This window comes from Hydra vulgaris, chromosome 02, assembly GCF_038396675.1.
Source record: "Hydra vulgaris chromosome 02, alternate assembly HydraT2T_AEP".
In the NCBI taxonomy this organism is placed as follows: domain Eukaryota; kingdom Metazoa; phylum Cnidaria; class Hydrozoa; order Anthoathecata; family Hydridae; genus Hydra; species Hydra vulgaris.
Window position 1 is genome coordinate 55,716,574 of NC_088921.1, and position 21,133 is coordinate 55,737,706.

At 27.6% G+C, this 21,133-nt stretch overlaps 1 protein-coding gene across 3 annotated transcripts in view; it reads left to right on the forward strand.

Moving 5' to 3' along the window:
• The window catches only part of LOC100203735 (prolyl 3-hydroxylase 2), a 30,400-nt gene extending 20,174 nt beyond the window's left edge, over window positions 1-10,226 (forward strand). For 2 of the 3 annotated variants that reach the window (XM_065791427.1, XM_065791425.1), the window contains exons 4-12: window positions 494-613; window positions 1,132-1,266; window positions 1,709-1,822; window positions 2,794-2,856; window positions 3,855-3,962; window positions 5,305-5,458; window positions 5,542-5,662; window positions 7,907-7,979; window positions 9,870-10,226. In XM_065791427.1, the coding sequence (XP_065647499.1) occupies window positions 494-613; window positions 1,132-1,266; window positions 1,709-1,822; window positions 2,794-2,856; window positions 3,855-3,962; window positions 5,305-5,458; window positions 5,542-5,662; window positions 7,907-7,979; window positions 9,870-10,091 (1,110 nt within the window). In that variant the 3' untranslated portion in view covers window positions 10,092-10,226. The remainder of the gene's footprint in view (window positions 1-493; window positions 614-1,131; window positions 1,267-1,708; window positions 1,823-2,793; window positions 2,857-3,854; window positions 3,963-5,304; window positions 5,459-5,541; window positions 5,663-7,906; window positions 7,980-9,869) is intronic. The other variant, XM_065791426.1, reaches the window with a different exon arrangement.
• Window positions 10,227-21,133: the final 10,907 nt, after the last annotated feature.

Sequence of the window (21,133 nt, forward strand, 5' to 3'; positions counted from 1 at the left end):
TCAAGTCAAATTTAAGACTTAAAGTATGATTTCAAATTTCAAATTCGCTTCTAGCATTCCACCCTATGTTACTGATTTTTTTTCTGCACCAAATTTAAAATCATTTTTTCAATTATTAATTGAAAATATAATAAATAAAAATGCAATATTTTTAAGTAATTGTATTTGTTATATCATAATTAATAATTAAAAATTTTAATAAAAACTGTTTTGTTTTTTTGCATAGTTTTTACACAACACTTTAAAGTCTTTATAACTTTTTTGTTTTTATTTGTATTCTTTTAACGCTTTATAGCAATTCAAAATGAAAAAGATAATAAATAAAAATAAATTTAAATAAAAATAAAATTTTTAAATGTTTCTACTCTTGCTTAGTTATAAATAATTCTTACCTAATTATATCTTTATCTTTATATCTTATATATTGTATCTTTACCTAATTATACCTTTAATTATATCCTTTTATACTATTGTAACTAATCTGTTTGTTTAGAGGGCAATGAGGTACTTAAGACAATACACTATGGAAGTTAGTCTAGCAGTTATATCAAAAGGTTATGCTCTGCCTATGATGACAGATACCGAAGAGCAACAGGCAAAATTAGAAGAGGAGGTTAGTAACTAGGTTGTCTACTAGTTGCTCTATAATTTTTATTAGTTATTATATGAATTATTTATTATAAATTAGAAAAAATTATAATAAGCTTCATTGAAATGATGTATATATAGTTGATTTTACTTTTATAGATTTTCCCAATTAGTTCCAGTTTTGTTATTAGAGTTTTGCAAAAAAATATTTTCCCTGAACTTAAAAGGATTTTCTAAATCATTATACCATTTTTAAACTATTCAAGTGATGTTGAAAATATTTTTTCATTTGTTTTTATATTGTTGCATAGTTTAAAAGTAACAAAATAAACTTATAATTTATATGGTTATAAAAATTTATAAAAATTATAATTTATATGGTTATAAACAATTGTCAAAAAACATTACTCATTTGGCTAAAGACCGATTGCCAAAAAGCATTTGACCAATTACCAATAGTCAAAAATAAAAAAATATAACTATATTTAATGAAAAACTATACCAAGAAGTTTCTTTATACATAAAATATTTATCAATTTGTAGAATTTAGATTCTGTCTATAAAGAAGTTGAAGCAGGTTTTATGAAATCTAAAAAAGGAGACGATTTACCAAATGAAGATGTTTCACCTGTACAATATCGAAATAGAGCTCGATGGAAGAACAATCAAGCAATAAATGTATTAAAAATTTTTCTTTTAATTTGTTTACCTTTTTTTTTTTTCAATTTCTTTTTAACTTATTTCAAAAATAAAAAACAAAATACCTCAAATATAAGTGTATTTTTTATAAATTATGCATTATTTATGTTATGTATAAATTATGCATTATTTAGATTTATTATATTATATTTAATATTAACTGAATTTTATATGAAATAAAATCTTGTTTGAATCAAAAAAATTTTAATGGCTGTTTTGTTTGTGTTTATGTTTTATTGTGTTTTAATTCAAAAGTAGTGTAGTGGTAAGCCTTTGATTAAGTGGTAACCTTGAACTTTGTAACTCTAAAGAGAGTTTAAAAGTTTAAATTGTAGTCTGTGAAAATTTTGTTTGTCTTGCTTTTAAGTTAAAATTGAAGTTTAATGATATTTATTTCAAAGTTTTAAATTTTTTTTTCTAGAATTCGAAGTTACACCTTGATGAAGTGAGCTTGAATGGAACAGGTTTAGAACGTGTAGTATTTGATCATGTTACTTCAGAAGAAGAATGCAATCAACTTATGGATCTTGCTAAGGTGAGTACTGCAAGAATTTTATTCTGACAATAAAATTTGGAATAAAATTCGGAATCTAGTGAATTTTTTTTATAACAAAAAAGGTTTTGCTTGTTTTAGTTTTGAAGAAATATTAATTTTTTGAATTTAAAAATTCCTTTTTTTATCACTTACCAAGTATTCAATTTTGTCATATCAGTTATTGTTGTCATGTAAGTTGACATTGCAACAATATTTGACACAATGTTTGTTTTAAGGTTAAGTTCAAGTTTAAAAAAAATTTTTTTAGATTAAAAAAAAAAGGAAAACTCTTTTTATAACAACAAAAAGTATAAGCATTACAACAATAAGCATTGAAAATGTTTTCAGCTAATTTAAGTCTCTGGAGACTGGTAACTGAAGGTCTGTTTTTAAATGTATTCATTTTTTCACATGATCTTTTATTTCATAAACAACACTGGTTTTAACTGGTTTCGTACACACAGCCTTATAACTACAAACCTTGTTAACTTAGTTACCAACTAAGTTTTTTTTTTTGGAAGGCAGGGGAGAGAGGTGGGTGAAGAAGAAGATGTTTTAAAAGTAACTAGGTTTTAAATTTTTGCTTTTAAATTTTTGCTTTTAAATTACTTTTTTATTACATATTTTTTTAAATTTTAAATGCTAAAATTTTGTAAATTTTGAATGTTATTCAAGCAGTTGATTCAAGCAGTTGTTGATTCAAGCAGTTGCAAGCAACTATTTGAATCAACACCAGCACCAACCTCTCCTTACTTTTCTTTCTATTTTATTCTGAGTTGTATTTTTTGCCTTTATTATAGCCTGAAAATTTCATTTTAAATGCTGTATGTCACATTTTAACTACATTAAATTTAAATTGATAAAAGATTAAAAAATTTAAACCATGTTTACTTTTTGGGTAACTGTCATTATATTTTAAATCATTTCAATGGTTAAAAGAATGTTGTTGTTTTTTTTTTTTGGATTTTTAGACTTTAAACAAAGATGTAAATTTAAAAATAATAGAGAAGAGAAAGAGTCAATATGAAGATATGGTAACTTAAAGCTTAAATTTAATAATGCCTGATTTTTAAAATATAATTTACAATAAATTGTAATAAACTTATTGTTTTTAAATAAATTAATAGCAATTTTATAATAAACTCTAATAAATTAATATAATAAATTTATTGTAATTTTATAGTTTATATATAAATTATAATAATAATAATAATATATTTAATTTTTATTGCACTAGTTTATTTTTAAAAAAGTTTAAATTTTAAAACTTTTTAAAATATTACCTTAAAATTATTATTAAAAAAGTTGTCATAATGTAGGCATTAAAGTTTTTTTATAAATAAATTTGTATATATTTTTTATAAATAAATGTGTATATATTTTTTTCATAAAGCATGATCTGAGTGCCATGTAGAAATTATTTTATTTTCTTATATATTATTTCTCCTAGGAGTTTTCCATAAAGTATGTATGCAGGTATGAGGGGAGGATATAACCCAAAAATGTACAAATTGGATACAGGAGGGGAGGGGGATAACGTCAGCCAGTATGTATCCAGTTCTCTCCTAAAACTGGAGTTCTATTTTGTTTTAACAAAAGTATCGAGTTTCACAAGTTTAAAAAGTCAATATTATGTTATATAATATAGATATGTTGAATTAACAAAAAGATCTTTTGTTTTTAACATTTTTGAAAAATTTATGTGTTAGAGAAAGGGGATTGATTTTGTGATAAATAATGCATGTTTGCAGTGGAGGGGGAGGGGTGGAGCTAAAAGTATACAAGTGTGCACAAGGAGGTGGGAGGAGGAAGGGTCCTAAATTAGCCTTACTGTGTATGTGTTTTATAGATGCCCATTTACAAGAAAAAAGATTTTGATGCTGAAGTAAAAATTTCTATTCAAAGTATCTTTTAAAATGTCCAATTTTATAATCTTATGTTTAAAATAATATGCTTATAGTAATTTTTAGATTCTTGATAAAAACTTTAAAAATAGTTCCATAATATGTATCATCTTTGTACTAATCTTTAGAAAATTTCAGTAACAGGTGATGGATATCGACATAGTCATCAAGATCCTGCCAGGCCTTTTACTGAAAAAGAAGTTTTCAAAGGAGTGACTCTATCTGGTGCTGTTGATGTTAGTATTTTATTTACATATAAGGCCTTTTTTTATTTGTCTTTATTGAAGTAGTTGTAAAGATTCATTATAGACTTATCATTTTGTTTTTCTTAAAATATTTTAAGGTTATAGAAATAACACTTTGTTTTTATTAAAGCTTTTCTTTAAAATAAAATGGTATTTTCACAATCTTTTAACCTTGAATTATTTTAGTTGCTTTTTATAAATATTTGTTTTATATTTTATTTGTTCATATAAAATAATTTTAACTATTTTAAATAATTTTTTTTTCTTTCTCTAAATTACTTTTTTAAATAACCTCATTAGTGACTCAGGATTCCATCATCACTGTGTTGTATTTTATTTTCATTGTTGATTTCTCTGGTAGCTAGTCACAACATTAGAAGCAACTTTATATTCAAATAAAACAATTTTATAACGTAATTTTGATAAAGTTCAACAATCTTGAAGCTTGTGACTTACAGTGGCTGGTGATTTAAAACTCAAATATAACTCAGCTACTTTGATCTCTGGAGACTGGTAACTAACGTTCTCTGGAGACTGGTAACTGAAAGTCTTTTTATAGCTTATTCTCTTTATTTTTTATTGTCATCAGCTTAATTATGAATGCATGCTTCTTATTTATAAATAACTTTTTTTTCATTTTATACACTTTTGCCATAGATAAGCTTATGTTATTGATAATCATTGGACCTATTATTTTTATATATTGTGATTTAGTAGCATAAATGCTTCCTATGGTTACTGTTGTTGTTTTTGCAAACATTTTTATTCACTTATTTTCTTTTTGTGGTCTAAGCTCTTTTTAACATCTTTTTGTTATTGCTTTTTCTTGATTTATTTAATTTGTATTATTTATTTTTTCACATATTTTGTTATTTATTTTCTTCTAATACACTGGCAAACAAGGTTTTTGGTGTTTAAAAAAAACATCATTCTTATATTAAATTGGAATCCTGAATTGAAAATCATTTTGACCTATCAGATTAAGTTTTTAAGTTATTCAACATAGTCAATATATTGTATCCACTCATTTAAGTCAATATATTAGGTTTGTATCTATTTATTTAAGAATTGTTGAAATATTTCAGGCACCAGACCAAAAATTTTTTTTTGTTGCTTATTTTGTTTGCTTATCATTATCTAGTAATTTTTATCAACTGTTGTTTGTATATATTAATCAATTTTATATAAGTCATCAAATAATTCCTAAATCATTTCAATGGTAATTCTTAAATTTACCTTTGCTTCCTTTATGGGGGAAATTTAAATTAAATTGAAATGTTATATTCTTAATTTTTAATATTGATATATAAGCAATTTTTCTATTTTTAATTAGGCTGTTGTTGCTGGTAAAGCTTCTGTAGAGCAAGCAGAACTTTACATTAATGTTAGCGAGCGACTTCGTTTGCTTACCCAAGAGTACTTTGATATGAAGGTGCGGTTGAACTTTGCATTTACACATCTAGTTTGCAGATATGCTCTTGAAGATGGTATTCTTTAATTTTTTCTCAAATCATTATATAAGTTATGTTTGAGTTTTTATTTACATATTTTAACAATAGTTGTCATTTAGCAATAACACCAGGAGAAGAACACATAAGTCATCCTATTCATTCTGATAATTGTATACTTAATGGTGATGGCAATGGCACTTGTCCAAAACGTAGTCCAGCTTTTACATGGCGAGACTACAGGTATATTTACAAATATAGAAAATTTACAAATATATAAAACTTATTTTACAATTTTAGTAAAATTTAGGGGTTGATAGGGTTTCATTAATATGGGATTCAAAATTTTAGGTATTGCATTATTTTGTGCAATTTTATAGAATAACAGAAATTTCACTTGTCAATGTTTTCAAAATACTTTTTAGTTATAATTTTTTTCTTTTTTCTTTTCTAAATTAACCTAAACAGTATAGTATTATTTTAATATTCAATTTTAATCTTTAAAAAATAACTTTTAAAGAACACACATGTTCAATATAATTACTTGAATTGATCAATGTAATTTCTCAAACAAATATAGTGGCTTTTATAAATATTATTGAAATATTGAGATAGTCATTGCTGTTATTGAAGAAAAAAAACAATGGATCTAAACCAGTTAGAAAATGTGAATAATTAAATAGTACTATTTTACAGTTCTTAAACTTTTTTATGTTTATAGTAGTTTATGTTGTAGTCATAAAATGTGTTTTTTAATTAAGTTTTTTTTCACGACCAATTGAAAGTTTTTTTAAAAAAAATTTTCAATTGGTCGTGCTTGAGGCACATTTGAGGGATTGGATTCTTTATCAACGTAATAGGCATATTGGTCTATCCAATTTAGAGAATTTTTAGAATAATGAGAACATGCTAAATCTGGCCAAAATAAATAGTTAAAGTCTCCATGATACTTGTGAATAAATGGAAAAAGTCGTTTTTCTAAACATTCATTAATATAGATTGATGAATTGATCGCTACAGCCTTGGAAGTGCGAAACAATGGCTCGGACATACGACGGTCAGATATGGCTATCCACATTAATAACTTTTTTGGAAATTTCTCTTTTCCTATAAAAAGAACACTTTCTGGGCATGTCTTTTTGTTGTTTGTGTAGTATCCAGAATTTCCAGGCATGTTGTCCCCTGCAAAACAAAAGTATTTTTCGTCATCGATGACTAGAAGTGGTTTTGTGTTATAGAGTTGGTTAACTAGTTTTCTGCTTCTTTTCTTTGCCTTTATTTATTGTTCTATAGTGTATTTGAGTCTTTTCACGTTTTCTATATTTAATATACTTTTTTTTTAACTGACGACCAATTGTCGATTGATTTACACCGAATTTAATACCTATTTTTCTCTGATTGACCCCTTTTTGATTGTTGACAAGTCTCGTTAATTCGGCTTTCTTTTCTCTAGTCCAGGATGTCGGACGGCCAGGGTGCTTTCTATCAGAAAACGATTGAACAGTTTCAAGTCTTTTTAGGTTATCACATATTGTACTTCGAGCAAATCCTTCCTTTTCAAAATGATTTACGATTTTTTTTATTTTTATATTAGGTTTATTTACAAAAAACATTTTTAGTTGCTTTTGAAAAGATTCTCGTTCAGCTGCATTTAACCTCATTTTAAATAATTGTGTTTCAAATAATAAAGTTTATATTTTATAGAACGTTTATGCCTACACATAAAACCATAAAAACTAATTATTATACTCAAATAATGAAATTAGGATTTGTCCGATAACTTCCGCATCACCCGTTAAAAGCATAGAGATTTTAGCCTAACCACATGTATGTATGTATATATATATATGTATGTATATACATATATATATATATATATATATATATATATATATATATATATATATATATATATATATATATATATATATATATATGCCGATAATATAGTTTACTATTATAGAATTACATTATAGAAAAACGTCTAAATTTTATATAAAAGATAAAAAAATTAACAACATGATTTATTTTCAATAATTCTTTACGTTGAATGCAATTTGGTATAGTATAATAGTATTTCGGAATTGAGGAGTATAATTTTTAAATTTTACATTAAATAAAAAAATTAAGTAATGCAACAAAGAAATTTTATTTCATTTTTAGTATTAAATAAGTTAAAAAACTTATAAAGCTTATTAAATCCTATAGAAATTATGAAGAGCAGCTGTTAAAAAGAGTCATTAAGGAGACATAAGTAATTAATTATCTTACTAAATAATTAATTAAAATAATTACCAAATATTGTGCAAATAAAGAGAAGTAGTTAAACATAAGAAAATGGCTGAACCTTCTAATTAAGAAGTTTTTTAAAAAAGACCCACCCACCACGACATTGATGCTAAAAGAATTTGTTAATGTCCAGAAAATGTTTTTATTTAAGTACAATTCTTAATTTAGTTTGTTCTGTAAAATAAACTTTGTTTATAGTGCCTTGTTGTATTTGAATGATGATTTTGAAGGAGGAGAGTTTATTTTCGCAAATTCCACAGACAAAATACAGGTAATAAAACTTGTTAGTTTTTTAAGTTTAGTGTTCGAGGGGTTACTAAAATTAGAAAGTTTTTTTTGTTTTTTTATTTTTGTCATTATATATATATATATATATATATATATATATATATATATATATATATATATATATATATATATATATATATATATATATATACAGGGTGTTAGCCAGGAAAAAAATTCATACAGCGTTTTAGCGGAATTGGGATTTTAGGTGCTTTCTGACATTGAAAAAAGTAAATACAATTTTTTAGAAGCAATTAAGTTTCAATACAAATTTTCTATTTTTGCTGGGTTATTCATAGGAATATTTTTGACGATTTCCAAGATCCTCTTGTAACTTTTTAACTTGCTAAAACAACTTTTTAATTAACGACAGTCGATAAAAAACACTATACGTTATACGTAGGAATGCCAGAATTTTACGGCTTTTACGAAGGAAAACACTAAAAAAAAATTATTACAGGTTTATTACAAAAAATACAAGAATTCCGACCAAAAAACAGAACAAGAGCCAATAAACGATCGGAACAGATCAAATTTTTAATCTATGATGTTCATTTTACCTAAAAATCGTGTTTATTTAAAATCTTATTCAAATTTGGACAAGCGATTGGGATTTTAAAAAGATTTAAAAAAAAAAAGAATCTACGGTCTTGGTTTTTTCGCTTCAAACATTTACATTTTATGATAACGCAAAATTTGTCATTTTATTTTTTTCGTCTTTTCATGATTTACAGACCTGATCATTTAACGGAAATATGTCGTAGTCAACAAAATATCATACAGACGCTATAGTATTTTGAAATGAGGGCATCAACTAAATTTAATCGGCCTATTTAAATATCTAGTAAATTAGGTATTTAAGTAAAAAAATATATTTAAATACAAAAACTAATTTTTTTTTTTTTTCAATTTACAGATATACATTAAATAACTACGTAAATTTTGTATTTGTAAATTTAAAAAAAAAACGTTTCATTGCATGTTTTATTTTTGATTTTTTTGTTGTTATTTTCGGTTTACTTTACCAGCTAACTTATTTTACCGAAATTATTAATTATCTTTTATTTATAACGTTATTAACTTATTTTAAATTATAATATTTATCAATATGCAAATTTTATTTGTAACTTTCCTAACTTAAGATAAACAGCAAGAATGTAAATTAAGATTTTTTGAATAACAAAAATAAATTAATGAAATAATTTATTAAACGTATTGAATAATTTTAACTGGAGAATAACTGACGTCAATTAAAAATTAAAAATAACTTTTTTTTCAACTTTAGAATGAATGATCTTGCTTGTTAATGACGACACGTTTTTTCACATTAAAAAATTGATCTTAATTCTTAATTCATCAACTTAATTCATTTCCTTGTCGTGCGTACTAATTGCTTTTTTTTTACTCGTCTAGCGCAACACTTTAAATCTGAAACTGATTTTTTTTTTTTTTTTTACCATGATTTTAAGAACCTTTGGGAATTTTAAACCAAGTGGGAAACCGCGTTATAGGCGGTGCCGTCAGGCTGGCTAACACCCTGACATACATATATATATGAATAAATGTAAAATATTTGTATATAAATATATGTATAATATATATATATATATATATATATATATATATATATATATATATATATATATATATATAATAATAATAATAAATATATATATATATATATATATATATATATATATATATATATATATATATAATGTGTGTATTCGATAGTTTGAGTAGTGTTCTCCAAACGATAGTTTGAGTAGTGTTTAATGTGTGTAATGTGTAATAACTGAAAATGACCCGATGATTAGCTTGCAAATTGTATTTACAACCTTGCATTGTTTATCTAAAATATTGTTATTTGTAGGCGCAAGTTCGTCCGAAATGTGGACGTGTTGTTGCATTTCGTTCCAATGGATTAGAAAATTTACACGGAGTTTTAGGTGTTAAAAAAGGTGTTCGTTGTGCTTTACCCTTATGGTTTACGTTGTCAACAGACAAATCTGAAGATGGAAGAGCTGCACAAATAATTAGATTATTTAAGATAAAAGCTGAAAAAACAGAAATAAACAAAAAAATAGAACTTTAAATACTTTTAAAGTTCTATGCACAATAAAATCAAACGCTGTTTAAGTTTTCATTTTTGATAGCCTTACTATTTCCTTTAGACTTTTTGAAACCTATTTTATATTACTTCACGAAAGCTTCCCAATAACTTCCTTTGCAAAACTTCTATCACTTTCTTTACAAAACCTTTCATATTGCTTCGATTAACTAAGGCGATTCGCTGAAATTGAATTTTTTTCCTTTATTTCTTTCTTTCAAAAACATTTAAATTATTGCTTTGATATAAAAGTTAATATGAAAAGCATTACAGTTAAAGAATATCTGCATTTTACGACTACCCTAATTATAAGTTATTTCACAACCAAAACAAATTCCAGCCAAAATGAAACTAATATTGTAAATAAGCTTTCATATTTATCTTATGTGTAAATAAGCATTCATATTTAGGTTAAATACTTTACGAACATAATATTGAAGCAATTTTTTTTTTTACTCAAGATTTTTATATTGAATATATTTTATATATATATATATATATATATAAGTTTTTAAATATATATTTTTAAAAAACGTTTTAATTTGTAAAAAGAAAAAAATATGAATTTCGAGGAAAATATGTAAATTTGTTAGAGATTTAATTTGGAGTATATCTCTCTTAAAAACCAAATATTAATATAGATGTTTTGTTGTTATTAATGTACACTATCTTGTGTAAAGAATAGGGAAGTAAATTATCCTGTTCAATGCAATATAGTACCGCTTACAGGAAGTAACTTTATTTAACTACTTTAGGTCAAGTTCAGGATTATCGCGATCATCCTGCTACTTTTTACTTGTTACCAACAAAAAAATGTAACATCTCTAAACTAAAAAAAAATCCGAAAAAATATATATATATTGTTGTTGATAACGAGTAAAATTTATTAAACGGGGGGAGGGGGTCTTTATAAGTTTGGGGTGGGTGGAAAGATTTTAAATAAAATAATAAACGTCCCGTCCCCCCTCCCCCTTTTATTAAGGACTTCAGAGTAAAGTATAAAACTTATATAAGTATATTAAATCCTATAGAAATTATGAAGAAACAACTGTTTAAAAATGTGAATTTGACCACAAATAGCTACGCTAGAATTAAATTGTATTATTCGAGTTATTACCCCCGCCAGTTCATTAGATCTAGACTAAAAATCCCATCCCCTTGTAGTAAGCACGCGAGAGTAAAGTAACCAAAATACTAAACATAAAAACATTCATCTAACTGTTTCAATACACCTCTTCACAAATATTCGTGGTTTTAAAGTAACTTTCCAACAGTCGCGTCTTACCTCTTGCAAAATTTACCAGACTCTTTATGAGACTAATTAAATTTGGCTGTTTCTTCCTCAAATCTCAGCATTAATGGTTACTACCCTTTCGTTCGTTATGGCTACAATAAGCACATGCTTGGCTTGGTCGTAAACTTACGCATCAATTCACCTATTTGTTGAGAAATCAGTTTTAAATCCTTGGACCATTTTTTTATGTGCTTCTGCTTAGCACCTCTTCACTCTACCACCTTTCTTTTTCTTCTTTATCAATCTTTTTCTTCTTAAGACTGCACTCTTTTAGATGTAATTTCTGATCAAACTAACCATATCCTTTCTCTTTACCCATTTGCTAATGTTGTTATTGGTGGCTTTCATGCTCATCACACTAAACGGCTAAGCTCTAACACCACTGACCCTGCTGGCACTAAAGATGTTTTTTTTCTCTCAGCTGATAAATGCATCTCCTACATAACCTCCTGGATCCAGGCAGGTATTTAAGCTTTTATTTCTTCTAGTCGGTTTTAAGTCAAGTCTTCTTGCGCAGCTGCTATATTTAATCATAATGATTTTTTTTAAGTTTCTTTACAAGAACAACTCTCTTGAGAACAAACGTCTTTTTATTATTGCTAGAAATCAATGTAAAAAGGTGCTGTCTGATACTGAGCTCCATTATTCCCAGTATACTAAATCTTGTATCTCACCTCAGAAGTTAGGCTCTAGAGACTTTTGGAAAGTTTTTAAAAGTGTCATTAATAAAGGTGAGCCGAACTTTTTACCTCTTATTCTTATTATTATTATTATAACTTTTATTTCGCTGATTAAACCATATTACAATTTTCATATAATCATATAAAAAAATAAATAACATCGTAAACATAAAAATCTTGATAAAAAAGTTTTTAATTTTTTATAATATATATATATATATATATATATATATATATATATATATATATATATATATATATATATATATATATATATATATATATATATATATATATATATATATATATACATATTATAAAAAATTAAAAACTTTTTAATATGTATATTTTTAGGTGCCCCAAGAAGACCTAACGGTCTTGTTACAGAGCACCGCGGAAGTGCATTTAACCAGGAAGTTCACGCCTTCTTCCATACCGTGACACGAAAATGACTGTTGTTATTTAATTCTTCGTGGGTTTGATGTCATCAGGAAAATGACAATTTTTAAAAACTTTGGAGAACACTACTCAAACTATTGTTCGATCGATCTCTATTACTAACTTTTATTATTACAATTTCCTCTCTATTATTAACAAGGTCTTTGAGTCTTTAATCGACAATTTTTTAAAATCCCATTTTGAGTCTAACAACTAATTCTTTGACAATCGATATGGTTTTCAATCATCTTGTTCTTCTGCTAACTTGCTAAATGCTGTCACTGAAAGATTCTACTGTGCATTAGACAAAGGCGATGAGACAAGGATTGTTGCTTTGAATATTTCTAAAGCTTTTGATAAAGTTTAGCATGCTGGTCTTCTCCATAAGTTTGCTTCAAATGGTGTATCTGGGAAAGATTTTGAGATTATCAAACAATTTCTTTATAACCGCAGCAATAAAGTCATCCTCAAGGGCTAGCACTCTTTTTGATTTTCAGAAACTTTTGGCGTACTTCAGTGCTGACTTTGAACTTCCAGTTCTGAAGCCAGAACTTTAATCACTACACCACGGCTGCACAATACCTCTAATACTACTTTCAATACACATTTACACAATTCACATTTAGAGGTATTGAAATACAATTTTTGAAAATTGTTGTTTTTTGGCCCACCCTACTAGCTTGGGTAATCAATCTACATTGTTTTCTTTCACCCATGGTGTGATTTTACAAGTTGTGTGGACAGGTACCATATTTTGTTGAAACTGCTGTCATTCGTTTAGATCAATCAGCTAGTCTATCGATAGAACTATTCAGTTTTCTAGCGCCTCTATCAAGGTGCATTGGTTAATTCAGCCTGTATAAATGTTGCTCCCAGGTACTTTGTTAAAGTTTAAGCAGCCCCAAATACTAGCACTCCCATTGCCAACTGCAACCTTTGCACAATAGCGGATTTAGGTTTAACATTGTTGGGGGAAATGAGTAGGGGGCAACAAGGTTTATGGGTGGCACATAAATTCCAAGAAATTTTTTTACACGAATCGCACTTGTGATAAATCTATTATATCGATGCTTTTATTTGTCTTTTATCATAACTATTAAGCATGTCTAAGACAATAAACAATCTTGAGTTGAGTTTGCAAAGTTTCCTTTGGTTAACAACTATCGTTAAAAAAAAAGAAACATTTAATGATATTGGTTTGGTTATTAAATATATATTTACACTATATTTATTACTGAGAGCATGCATTAAGAAAGAAAAATATTTTCTAAATAAAATATTCTCACTAGGTGGAAGCATAATAAGTCCAAAAAAATATTGTTTTGTCTTTCTTAATCGCAGATAATTTTTAATCTATAGTCAACTAAAACTCCTCTTGTAAAAGTAAAAGAAAAAACCAAGTAGATCTTGGAGAGACAAATTAGGAAAACATGATGTCATCAATTTCTCGATTAAGAATTTATAGTTCAGTTTTTTATTTGTAGTTCAGTCATCATTGCTGGAGATATTGTTCCAGATATTGCTGGAGATATTGTTCCAGATATTGCTGGAGATATTGTTACATACATATCTTTGAAAATAGGGCCGGCGCGAGTAGGTTTCAAATGGGGAGGGGATGCCATACGGATTTTTGCCGAAAACATTTTTAACACATAAAAACAAATCAAACTGCTTCACAACTTTGAAGTTTGTTAACTTATAACTTTTTGTTTTTCTCCTTTACAAAAAAAAAAAGTTTACCGTTTGGAAAGTCATTTTAGTTTTATGAACATCTTTCACTGTACAGTCGCAGTAGTTTTAATACACCGAACTATGCTAAAAATCTATCGACTGTGTACATTATGATTATAAGAGATATTTTTTTTATACAAAACGTCTCCGTTTTGTTTTTGCCAATAAGAAACTTATACTTTAGGTTGCGCCAGTTCACCGGCTTAGGGAGCGCGGGGTAGCAGCTCCCCCTCCCCTGAATCTGCCACTGCACTGTGGAAAGTAAAGGTTTGTTTTGGATCAAAAATCAATAACTTTTTTGTAACTAAATATTATGTGTTGAAATTTTGCACAAATGTAAAGTAGTATATGACACTTCTAAGGAAATATTTTTACATTAAAAAAATTTAAATATGAAATTTGTAAATAAAAATCAAAAACTTCAAAATTGTCATTTTTATTTTATTTTTAACTAAACGTGTTTTTTTTTAATTATATGAAAAAACTTTGAGAGTATTCGAAACAGCAAAAAATACATAAAATGCTTATTTAGTTGGAAAAAATATTCATATTAAATTTTTAAATATAAAAAAAAAAACACTTATACGAGCTTTCGGCTAACCTCTTGTCAGAAAACAAACACGTACTTTTTAAACATTTTGACAAACATTTTCCTTATATTAGGCTTAATTCTTTTATTTATATTTATAAGATTTTTTAGTTGTTGCGTGTAATTAATTAATTTGCATATATTTCAATACTTACATGAATATTTGCAAGAGTTTATAAAATGATTATTATAGAAATATTCAGAATAGTTTGTTAATAACAATTTTTATACAATAAGTTTTTATGAAATAAATTATAGATTGACTTTCAAAAGCTGCAAAGTATCTTCATCAAGTTCTTCGACATTTTTGCTGTACGGTTTTCTAATGTTGGTGGTGTAGGGATAGGAAGTATACAGAAGAGTGTAAAATACGTCCTTATTTGTAGCTATCTATCTAGAACATTTTCTGGCATGATGAAGGCGAAACTTTATATAATCTTCATTACGCGATTCTTGGGATCTCCTGAAAGTTGACCGATAGGCATTACTGCAAAATGTCTTAGGATATTTTCTCCGTGAAATAAAAGTTTGTGTTGAAACTGGAGACAGTGGTCTTTTCTTCTTTTTCGGCAATCCTTAATGCCTCAACAAGCTTTGTTTCTGTTTCTTCTCCAATTGAACGTAATGCCTGATGATTAAGCTATCCTGAGAAACTTGATAATTTTTTTTTTAAATTGATAGTGTCTCAATTGACCTACCTCTATCAATATGGGAAAGTAACAGTTCATGTTTCGAACACTTAAAATTTGTCATTTTACAAAGTAAGAAAGTATTTAATTTCTACTGTAAATTATTGCAGTGATAGGGGAGACCGGGGCAAGTTGGCTCGGTTTTTACTCTATGAGCTCTGTAGCCCTAACAGCACATTTTTTTGAAAATAGTAAAGTGTAATCTCAAAGAGTATGAATTTGGGTAACTTTTAAAATTTGCATTCATTCATAAAAAAAAATTCTCGGGCCCTCAAAAAATAAAAAAATTTGCGCCAACTTACCCCACCACGAGGTAAGTTTAATGGAAATTCTTTTAAAATTTTTTTAACTTTGGCAACAAATTCAAGCCAAAAATTTAATATTGCTTTTAGCTGGTACCAAATATTAGTACGTATAACAACCAAAACAGTAACCCATTTTTTATCTGTAAAAAAAATAAAACTAAAGTAAAATTTTTTTAAATTTCCTTGTAAGAATAAATTTTTTCAATATTGTTAAAAATTATTAAAAAAAAAAAATTAATTTTATAAAAGTATATACTTTTTCCATAGTAAATGCTATGAGCCAACTACCCCGTGAAAATTTTGCCAACTTACCTCGAAAGCCTTTTTTTCAATCAGTCTATAGATCCTGAAAAACGGAAACTTTGAAAAAATGTCTAACTGGATATAGTAAACCAATTGTGACTGGAACTTTTACAATAATTGTTTTTTCATACGACTAACTATTTTCTTTGTAAAGTAAAAAGGAAGCAATGTTCCAAAAATTACGTTTTTGTCCAAAAAACACATAAATCTTAATATCTCCCATGCGCATGCGCAAATCCTGACGATACTATAGTGAATAATGAAATGATCAATTAGGAAGGTTCTGTGTAATTTTTGTCACTTTCTGATGGAAGACTCTGAAGATAAACGCAGTTCATCAACTTACCCCTGCGGCCAACTGGCCCCGGTCTCCCCTATATGTTTTTCAATTCTTTATATATTATTTCTAAATGATGCAGTGTTCAAATATTGCTGATGACATTTTCACCACAAAATGCAAAAATAATAGAATGTATGTCCATTAAAATTAATTTTCAATAAAAAACTGACAAAAAAACTTACGCAAAACTTTTGTTATAAATAGATAAAGTCTGAAACCACGATAACTTGATACAACATAGCAGTAACTATACTCATGAGATTTAAAATTTTAATTAAGAACTTTTTCTAGTTATTATTTCAAAGTTACTTTCACCGCAGTGAATTATTTGCTTCCACTTCCCTTCCACTTCACCACGATGAATTATTTGCTTCCACTTCACCACAGTGAATTATTTGCATCCCCTTCCCTAGCCGTAAGCATGGTTTTTTTTTTACAACTGTATAAACACATATAAAAGCAAAACAGTATTTGAAGAAAGACGTTTTCTATGATTTTCATTGAATGTAAATTTACAATAACTTAACCTTAGATTGATATATAGATTGTCACTTGATATATGAGACTGTCACTCTATATATGAGACTGTTTTAACACTTTGTAGTTTTTTGTAACCTTCTGAACCCTGCGTGGCGTTTATAGATCACATTTTTGAGCCATCAAATCAAAGGAAGTTTTATTAAGAAAGAAAATTTTAAATTAAGTCAAAAAATCATTTCAAATCTTCGAAATTGTTTTTTGCTTCTATTTTTATTACTGTGGGTAACGTTTATCGCTTAGATGTATCCTCTTAACACAATAGCACACAAAACAAATGCTGCACTTTACCACTCAGCGCCGTAATCGTGTTTTAATATAACTCAAGTTTTTGATATATACGTGGTGCTCAAGTGAGAATGTTTGTAGTAAGAAAATTTAAATAACCTGCAAAATGCTAAAAATTTTGATAATTATTGACACAACAAACTCATGATGTTGACAAGTACTTTATTTTACAAAATATCTTTCTCTAACAGTGATTGTATGTATATGAGGGGTATAAAATAAAAAAGAATTTTAAGATATTCAAATGAGCATGTCACCTAGTTATGAGCATTTATATTTTGAAAAAAATGACAATAATTTTAACGTACATCCTTTTAAAAAACTCACTCACCAAATGAATTATAGTTCCTAAGGGATTGTCCATAAATTACACAACGCTAAATTTATTTTAAAAACAAATGTCGGAGATCTTAAACTTTTACGTGGCGATTTTCATTAAAAATTCTACTGCAACCAAAATGGCAAGAGACGTATGGAAAAAGTATGATTCACTTTGAGAAAAGTAAAAGATTACGTAAGAGTAAATCTCAAGAATCATTAAGGAACAATATGTAAAATGCCAACCAATTGACCGATACACCAGCTTTGTATTAGACTGTAAAAATGTGAAAGGACGAATAAAGAAAATTTCAGATGAATATTTAGAACTATGGGCTAATTTGAATTTTCTAACAATAGACAAAAGATCAGTGCTAAGAATAATAGAAAAAATGATTAAAAAGAGACGAATTGAAATAAAAAAAACCAGGTACTTTTTGACTCATCATCCAGACAACTCTAATCATCAATGATTTGCACTTTGTCAATGACTTTAGCTTTCGTCAGTTTATCCTTGTTCATTTTTAAGCGGTTCAGGCTTATGATCTTAATTAAGAACTTTTTCTAGTTATTATTTCAAAGTTACTTTCACCGCAGTGAATTATTTGCTTCCACTTCCCTTCCACTTCACCACGATGAATTATTTGCTTCCACTTCACCACAGTGAATTATTTGCATCCCCTTCCCTAGCCGTAAGCATGGTTTTTTTTTTACAACTGTATAAACACATATAAAAGCAAAACAGTATTTGAAGAAAGACGTTTTCTATGATTTTCATTGAATGTAAATTTACAATAACTTAAAAATTACCTTATGAGTTTTTATGGTTTATTAGATATAAAGAAAGAGGATGGACTTTGGATGAATACAGAGAGGAACACGAAAGTAGTAATGAGTCAGTAAGTGACAGTGATTATGAACCTTCAATAAATATTAATAAAGGAAAAATTAAACAGAGGACAGTCGAAGCTGTTAAATTGGTTTGTCAATCAAAGCTAAGTACACAAAAAGCTGCCACAGCGTTTCAACAACTTCAGATGCTGGCGTCGATCTTCCTGTACCAATTCAACCAGCAATCTATGACAGTCACCAGAGAAAGTAAAAAGTTACGAGATAATTTGAAAAAAGAACTAAAAGTCGAGAAAAAGAGCTGGGGTGGAACATCAAGTAGTCGTGATAAAGAACAATAAAAAAGCAGTTAGGCCAATGGTACTGAACTTTTGAAGAACGTCGATAGCTTTTGAATAAAATGATTTATGGGAATTTATAAAAATGATCGTGGCAGACACTACAAATATTAACACTAAGAAAACAAATGGCGCAATAAAGAGATCAATGACAGATTTTAAAAGTATTGGCTTTCAGAAAACTCTCTATGTTGGTTGTCACCACAATATATTAGATCCATTATTAAAGCTATGTCTGGATGACGTTTTTGGAGGTAATGCTAATTCACCTGGAATGTTATACTATTTTGTTGAAGCAATACGTAGTAAATATGATTATTTAACATTGAACTTTCACAAAAGTGGTAAACAATTGAAGGAGAATGAACTGAAATGGAGAGATGATATGCAGTTTTAGAAACTGATTAACGTAGTGAAATACTTTTGGAATGAAAAGAAATTTCCTAAGGTTCATTTTAAAAGTTCACCAAATATTAGCCAACCTAGATGGAACTCTCGAGCAATTTATTTACTACTTGCTTACATACTTCATCCCCCAGACAGACAGCGACTTGAGATGACAATTGAGCTTGTTGCTATAAAATGGACGGAAATCTGGTTTTCAAGCCAAATGTTTAATCCTGAAAATGGTAAAGAATTGGTGGAAGCCATTACAGATCATCCAAAGGCTTTCAATACATTCACGAAGTTTTGGTGTGATATTCCTTTGCCTATGAAGAGACAAAGATCCAACATTTGTGCCGAACGAGTACTAAAGGTTTTAGAAGATATCGAAAGTCTTCGCAAATCTGAAGAAACTTTGTATTTGTAATATTTATTAACAAATCATGATAAGAGCAAATGCAAACCTATTTAAACATTTTGATGTTTTGTTGATTTTACCAATATAGCTTTATTTACGTGATATATATATTTATTACTTATTTGAACATAACTTATTATTTTATAACAAAGCGGAACCCAATTTATTTCAAATTAACAGTAAAGAATTTCTAGGCGTATTTGTTAAGTGATTAACAGCTTTTGGCTCGGCTTTCTAATAGGTCAGTACGTGAGTTTTTTTCTAGAAACATTATAATGAAAGTAAATTCTCTTAATTACTTATAAAAGCTCATCAGAATATGACATGCTCATTGAGTTTGAAATATATCATACCCCTAATGATATAGAAAGTAAAAAATATAAAATTGGTATATTTATAATATTTGCGTGTGTGAATGCGTGTGGTGTCTCTCTCTCTCTCTCTATATATATATATATAAAAACAGTTAGAGAAATAAGTATCCGAACAAAAGATTTTTTTATGAAAAATAAACTTTGTTAGGTTATTTCCGAAAAAAAAAAACTTTATAAAAATAAAAGAAATGATTATTCTGAAAGAAAATTTTATTACGAATTCAATATGCAAAAAAAAAATATCAATAATAATATTTAATTGATAAAAAATTAAGATACATTTAAACTTTGCAATTTTTTAGCATTAAATAAGTATCTGAACAAAATTTTAAAGATTAAGGCTTAAAGATTAACGTTTCTCCAAGTAATTATTTTTATGACTTTTTAATATCGAGTTGGACCGCCTTTACCTTTATGACTTCTGCAAGTCGACATGGCACCGATTCAACTAATTTCTTTGTCGTATCTGAGTCGATATCAGCCCAAGCTTCTTGGAGCATGATTTTTAAATCTTCTTTTCTTTTTAGACATCGTGTGCCACATTTTTTATCCAGAATAGCCCAGAGATGTTCAATTGGATTGAGATCTGGACTTTGCGCAGGCCATTCAAGTAACTCAATTTGCTTTTGGATAAAAAACTCTTTTGCTTTCTTTGACGTATGTTTAGGGTCATTGTTTTGTTGGAAGATAAAATGTTTTCCTAATCGCAGTTTTTTAGTTGAAGCCAGAAGATTTTTATTGAGAATGATAACATAAACCTCAGAGTCCATAATTCCATCAATAAACTCCAGTTTTCCTGTTCGTTCCAAGCCATCGATCCCCATACCATAACATTGCCTCCACTAAATTTTACTGTGTCTCGAATACAACTGAGTGTGAATGCTTCCCCTTTTTTTCTCCATACTTTTTGAGCTCCATCGGACTTCACAAGATTAAATTTTGACTCGTCCGTCCACAAAACTTTCCTCCAGAATGATACCGGCATATTTACATATTTTTTAGCAAATGCAAGTCTTCGTTTTCGATGGGTTTTTGAAAGGAATGGTTTCTTGCGTGGAACTCTTGCTTTGAATCTACTTTCTTTCAGTCGATTTCGAATAGTACATGAGCTCACTTTTAACCCAAAATCTTTCTCAAGGAGGCTTGACACTT